General features: G+C 41.7%; 1 protein-coding gene across 5 annotated transcripts in view; it reads right to left on the bottom strand.

Moving 5' to 3' along the window:
* TBC1D1 (TBC1 domain family member 1) overlaps positions 1–4668 on the bottom strand; it is a 219186-nt gene extending 214518 nt beyond the window's left edge. For 3 of the 5 annotated variants that reach the window (XM_019526147.1, XM_019526149.1, XM_019526148.1), the window contains exon 1: positions 4136–4668. In XM_019526147.1, coding sequence (XP_019381692.1) covers positions 4136–4570 — 435 coding nt within the window. In that variant the 5' untranslated portion in view covers positions 4571–4668. The remainder of the gene's footprint in view (positions 1–4135) is intronic. The other 2 variants (XM_019526150.1, XM_019526151.1) reach the window with 1 other exon arrangement.
* Between the last annotated feature and the right edge of the window lie 1665 nt (positions 4669–6333).

Below are 6333 nucleotides of genomic sequence, written 5' to 3'. Positions count from 1 at the left end.
CAGATGTGCTCCATGATGATCTTCTCAAAGAGTTTCCCCAGGATTGAGGTAAGACTGACGGCCCTATAGTTGCCCGGGTCATCCCGCCTCCCTTTTTTAAAGATGGGGACCACATAGGCTATCTTCCAATCATCCGGCACCTGGCCCGAGCACCACGAACACTTGTAAAGCCGTGCCAAGGGCCCTGAAATAACTCCTGCTAGCTCCCTCAACACCCTGGGGTGCAGAATATCTGGACCCGCTGATTTTAACACGTCCAGCCCCTCCAGAAGCTCTCTAACCCGGTCCTCCCCAACCTGAGGTCTGGAGGTGTTCACCTTGAGTCCGTCTTGCATCATGGTGGGGAAGTCCCGGTCCCTGCCCAAGAAAACGGAGGTGAAGAATTGGTTAAAGACGTCTGCTTTCTCCTCTGGCGCAACCACCAGATTGCCCAGAGGATCTTGCAGGGGCCCCACATTTCCCGGTGCTTTCTTCATCCTCCCTATATATTTGAAAAAGGACTTTTTGTTACCTTTGATTTTGGACGCAAGTCCTAGCTCTTTGCCCGCCTTAGCTTTCCTGACAGCCCCCCTACAGGCCCGAGCAGAGGAGGTATACTCCTCTTTGGAGATAGCACCCCCCTTCCGCCAGGTGTACGCCACCTTTTTGGCAATCAGGCATTCCCAGATACCCTTGGTGAGCCAGGGGGGCTTTTGGGCACTCCTGCCCCCCTTGCTTTTTGTTGGGATGGTCACCCCTTGGGCCCCGAGTATCGTCTCCTTAAGGAACGACCGCTCATCTTGGGCACTGAGTTCCCCTGCCCTCGGGAACCCCAGCACCTCTCCCACTAATTTCCTCAACTCGTTAACAGCTCCAGACATGGCACAGGGTGAAGGCTACAGATGCTGCCATGTGCTCCAGGTTGAGCTGAAGCTGCTACTGCCACCATTGCCACTGCATGCTCCAAGTCAGAGCCAGAAGTACCTTCTCCATGTGCCCACTGCCACAGCAGCTACTTCAACTCAAGACCCAGCACTGGGCATGCGTGGCAGAAGCCAGAGTTGCTGCGACATGTCCTGGGTCAGAGCTACAGCTACCATCTCCACCACATGCTCCTGTTCAGAGGCAAAGCTGCTGCCACTGCAGCTTCCTCATGCCCCAGGGCTGGATCCAGCCTACAAGGAGTCCCACAGTCCATATCTTGCCCAGGGCACAAGATGAATTCGATACCCCTAGAAGAGGGTATTTTAATCCTCTAGGTGGCCTCCCCATCTCTGTCTGCTCTTGTGTCCTCTGTTCACATGTGTACAAGAAAACCTTTTTTAAAGGGATGTACAGACAGATTTTAGTGATTCAAGGTGCTTGGTTTTGTGGCAGGTCTCCCAAGGAACTTGTCTCACCTCGTAGGTGATCTCTGACATATTTCAGTATTTGATGCAGCTGAGCCATCCTATCAGTGTCACAACAGAAAAGATTCTATACCACAATGCATCACTGGAGAAAGGCACTTCAGGAAGAGGGGAGCATGACAGTGAAATCCTAGCAAAGAATCAATACATATACGCACACTGTGTATAATACATATTATACCCAACAACAGATAGATGCACACATACACACAAAGCATGTATGTCAATTTTTCACACAAATTTACTAAATAATTCTATCAATGGCCTTGCATTCAAATGTTAACATTCTCTCATACAAGGTAGTGAGACAGTTTCAAGAGCGGTTTAAGAGAGACTGAATGCTCATGACTACATTCAAACTAGATTTATTGTCATTCAAGATGACAAAAGCATCTAGGCTGGAAGCTCCATCTACATCAGCTAGAACCTTTCCCAGAGTTATCAGCAGAGATGCAAGTGATGATGGATCTCATAGTTTACAAAAAGCCTGGAGGCTTTTTGCCCAATAAATATTGATCAGATGCCTCACCTCTAACCAGTACAATATTTTGAAGGAAGTCTGGGAATAACGAGAAAAAAAATGGAAGATCAATTTATTAAACCTACTGTAATTTAAATTTATTACATTATATGACCCTGACTGGTGGAATTAAATTTTTCAATGTAGCCAAATTTTATCAGAATTCCAGAAAAAAAATAGCTTCTATACATTTATTCAGTGAGATTTAACTGCTAAACAACAGTTACATACCTGTATGAGAACTAGAATTATTTTATGGGGGGGTTTATAAATACCTCAACTATATTGCTAAACGAACCTAGACTGCTGCATCTATTTTCTATAAACAAGGAAAACAAATACAGAGATATTTTTTCCATTTTAGGAACAAGAGAAGCAGCTGATCCTGCCAACCCAATCTAAATCTGGACATGTTGTTTCAGTTCTCATAACAAATGTTGCAGGGACTGAAAAAAAATCCTCAGAGATCTAATGGACTGCAGCAGGGATCTCCTGAGTCACACCTACCACAAGTTTAACCTCTACTTTGTTTTTTTCTCCCTGTGAACAAAATGGAGATAAATTCCACCCTGCTACATGCAAATCTCCCTCTCTTTTCCTAGGTGAACATCTACAAAATCCAGTAATATTCTCTCACGGTGGAACTCAAAAAGCCATTCTTTGGCTGAGAGGGAACCTGTAAACCAGTGGGGAGGGCACAACCCTGGGAATCCCTGCTCCCAATGATCTTCATGTATTTAATTTAAAACAGTCATAAACTGTTAAAGACAAACAATAAATACTAATTTAGGACTCCCGAGTTTAGTGAGGCACCTAGACAGATTTCTAGAGCTACGGCACCTTTGACAATCCATCACCAGGACACAGATGCACGAAGGTATTTAACTGCTTAACTCTCACTAAAAATCAATGGAAATTCCTCTAGATATTCTTGGGAGTCAGGCACCAGCATGCTTTTGGGGATTTGGACCTAGTGTCTAAAGATGGGAACCCCAAAATTTTGCCCTCTAAAATCTTATGTTTTGTTTTCCTCCCTTTCTTATTTCAAACAGCTCTAAGAGTTTGATCAAGCAAGTGGAAAGGGCATTCTATTTTTCACTCCATTAAACATAAGGAAATGTGTTCGGTATGATCAGTGTTGTTTATTCACCATAATCCTAATGATACCATAAACTCACATAATTAAGTACATAAGCAAATTGTATTGTATATTTACCAGTTTCTTCCTATTCAAGTCTTAAAATACCTACTCCCAATTTTCATCACGTTACATGTGTAAATCATGTATCCTGCATTTTTAATCCAACAGGGTTTTTTCACTTAAGTGCTGATGATGCATGTTGTATTTGACTGTTACTCTATCATAGCTGTCTTTATCTGGAAGGAAGCTAGCTTCTATAAAGATATGACCTGTAAGACTTAACTTGTTTCAGACCAGGTAGGCAAACAGCTAAATTTCATATGAGGTACAGATGCACATAGCCCTCCCCCCCTTCCCCCAAGTGCTTTACTAGGACAACCCTTGTGAGTAATGCATACAAGATTTGTCCCAACCCAAGATCTTCCAAACTTAGTTACTAGAACTTTAAATCCAGTGATGAAGGATATGCCACTGGCTTTGTGTAAAAATCAGTCATTAACCAAATGCCACTGCTTAATACCAAATTCTGGTCATCTTACTCATGCAAGCAATGACTTTAGTGGCTAATTTAAATAAGATGAACAAACTTATTTCCCTATTTTTAACACTATAGTCTTTTCAGTGGGAACACACGCTGTTCTTATAACATAGGATTAAAAGAAGTTCACAGAAGCTCATGGGTGAAAACCCAGCCCTGATTACATCAATAGAAAAACTCCCACTGGCTTCAGTGGGGCTTAGAATTTCAACCCAAATCACTAACTAAAATTCATTAGCTCAATAAAACAAATTAGGCCCTAGTCCTATGAAGCTTTACATATGTTCTAACTTCACACCCTGTGGATGGTCCAAAAGTCCATGCAAAAATTTTGGCTGCATGCGAAGTTAACCCCCTTTTAAAGAACAAGTCTTAGTCTGTAAAAGTAAGTTCAGGAATTCAGAGGGCAATGAAGAAATCCAAACACCACAGGAACTACCTCATTTTGAAACACAAGGTATTAACTTCTCTTATGCATTTACATTACATCCTTAAAATACCAATAGCTCAAAGAGCGTAACAAAGTTGAAGAATGGCTTTTTACTTACTTTTGTTTGATCATCAGCTCTGAATACATAGCAGATGCTCTGCTGTTTTACCGATTTATCCTTTATCAGACAAGCAAAGTAACTTGGATCATGGCTGTTATGAATCAATTTAAGGACTTGCTGGGGCTTATATTCAAACAGACTGGAACAAATCAAAGGATCCCACTGTTGGCTTTTGCCTGAGTCTAGTTCACATCGTAGTCTTACTGGTGAAACATAAAGCCGGATTTGGCTGACGTTAGGCTCTCCCTTAGTAGACTTAGGACTTAACACACTTAGCTCACTTAGTCTCCGGATCTCTGCCACAATCCAAGGAAGCATTGCCATGGTGGTTAGAGTGTGCACAGGCAAAGAACCAACAAGTTGGAGACTGAAATCCACCGAAGTATCACTGGATGCTGGAAGTTTTTTAACTTTGAATGTTATAGGCTCCATGTTTTAATCAGTAAAGGTCCCAGGAATCATTCACTGATGTTTCCGGTCCATAGACAGTGCCTTCAGCTACAGAGTAGACGAATTCTAAAAGGAAAAGTTCATGGAGTTACTCTAGCAATCATTTAGAATAGTTTCTTTATAAATTAAGATCACCATTACTGGAAATATTCATAGATTTTAAGAAAAACTGAGATAATCTTGTTTGAGCTCTTGCACAACATGGGCCAAAGGACTTCCTGGAACAAAGTACCACTCAGGTTCCAATAACTGTGGTTGAACCAGAGCAAAATCATTTAGAAAAACATCCAACTTTGACTTAAATATTACTATTAAAACTGACTAAGTTGATACTACTGAATTCCACTGGTTAGCTGCCTTATTGTTAAAAACTATACTTTATTACTCTTACTACAGAGCACGTTTTGACCCTTCCTTTAAATATTTTTGTGATTTTTCTACAAAGTAGACAGGTTTTTAATCCATTAACCAAGGAGGCATTTGCCATGAATCTGATTATCCTGGGGTTTGACCTTGATCAAAACAGGAACAGCAGTCATTTACATACTTCATCCTTCCATGTTGCATTTCTGCTCCTCCACCAGTAGGCGATCAGGAAGGTCACACCCTGGCTGGATTGTCCCAGAAATGACCCATAACCTTACAGACACACAGTGCAATGCCCCAGAAAAATAGCAGTAGCACATTTTGCCCTGCATACTTCAGCAGGACTTAAAGAGGGACAGCACATTTACAAACACAATTACCCAAGTGAACCCATTTAAAAAATATAGCAGCAACACTAGCTTACTTCCAGACTTTCCAGTCTTCTGTCACTTCCCCAGTCTTCCAAGACTAAAAAGCTACACCATGAATCCAGAGTACTCGCCCTCCTCTAATACTTCATTTGAACAGACATGTTAAAATATACTAGTACTAATGATAACTTACCCTAATGCATTCATTGCTTTATGTATTATGGCTACAGCAAAGTTTGTTTCTTTGTGCAGCTGATTTTAAAAAAATTCACACTTTTTTGTGCAAATTTTCCATATATTTGTCCTGTATTTTCCCATTAAAACAAACAAATTAGAAAAGCTTGTATCAGTTTGTAACCACCTGAAAATTGGAGTGAATATTTCAAGATTTGGGGGAAGGAAGGTGAAATGTTTATCATTTAAAAAAAAGAGAGAGCAAACAATTATTTTTGTGATGGGGACACTTTACAATACTTTGAAAACATCCAAAAACACTTTACAAGCATCCAAAAAACATAGTACTGTACCTACTTTACAGAAAGAAAAACAAGATCTGGACAGCTACAAGTGTTGACCCTTTTATAGCTTTTGCATCTAAAACTTCTGGATACTAGACAGATGAACATCTTTTAATAGTTTTACGGTAACCAATTCTAGGACTGGAGAGCTTACCAAGAGAATCCTACAGTTTAGGCCTACAAAAAAAATAAAGCAATCTGAATTTGCTAATAACCTAGAACAGTGGTGCCCAACCTTTTCTCCCTGAGGGCCAGATGAGCAGTGCCAGGTCCAGCCACAGGCAGCACATGGGGCTGGTAGAAGAACCTCATCCTGCCACAGGGGACTGTGCAGCCTGACCCTGATCCACCTGCTGCAAAGGCAGGTAACAGTCCAGTCCTGATCCAGACAAATTGGGGGCAGGGCGGAAAGCAGCCTGGCTCTGATCTGGATACACAGAGAAGAGTGGAGCAGCCCTTATCTGGACCCTTGGGAGATAGTGGGAGCAGG

The sequence above is a fragment of the Gavialis gangeticus genome, unplaced genomic scaffold (assembly GCF_001723915.1).
Source record: "Gavialis gangeticus isolate Ggan-Ray unplaced genomic scaffold, GavGan_comp1, whole genome shotgun sequence".
In the NCBI taxonomy this organism is placed as follows: domain Eukaryota; kingdom Metazoa; phylum Chordata; order Crocodylia; family Gavialidae; genus Gavialis; species Gavialis gangeticus.
Note: the sequence above shows the minus strand (reverse complement) of the source record. Positions and strands in the feature narration are given on the sequence as shown.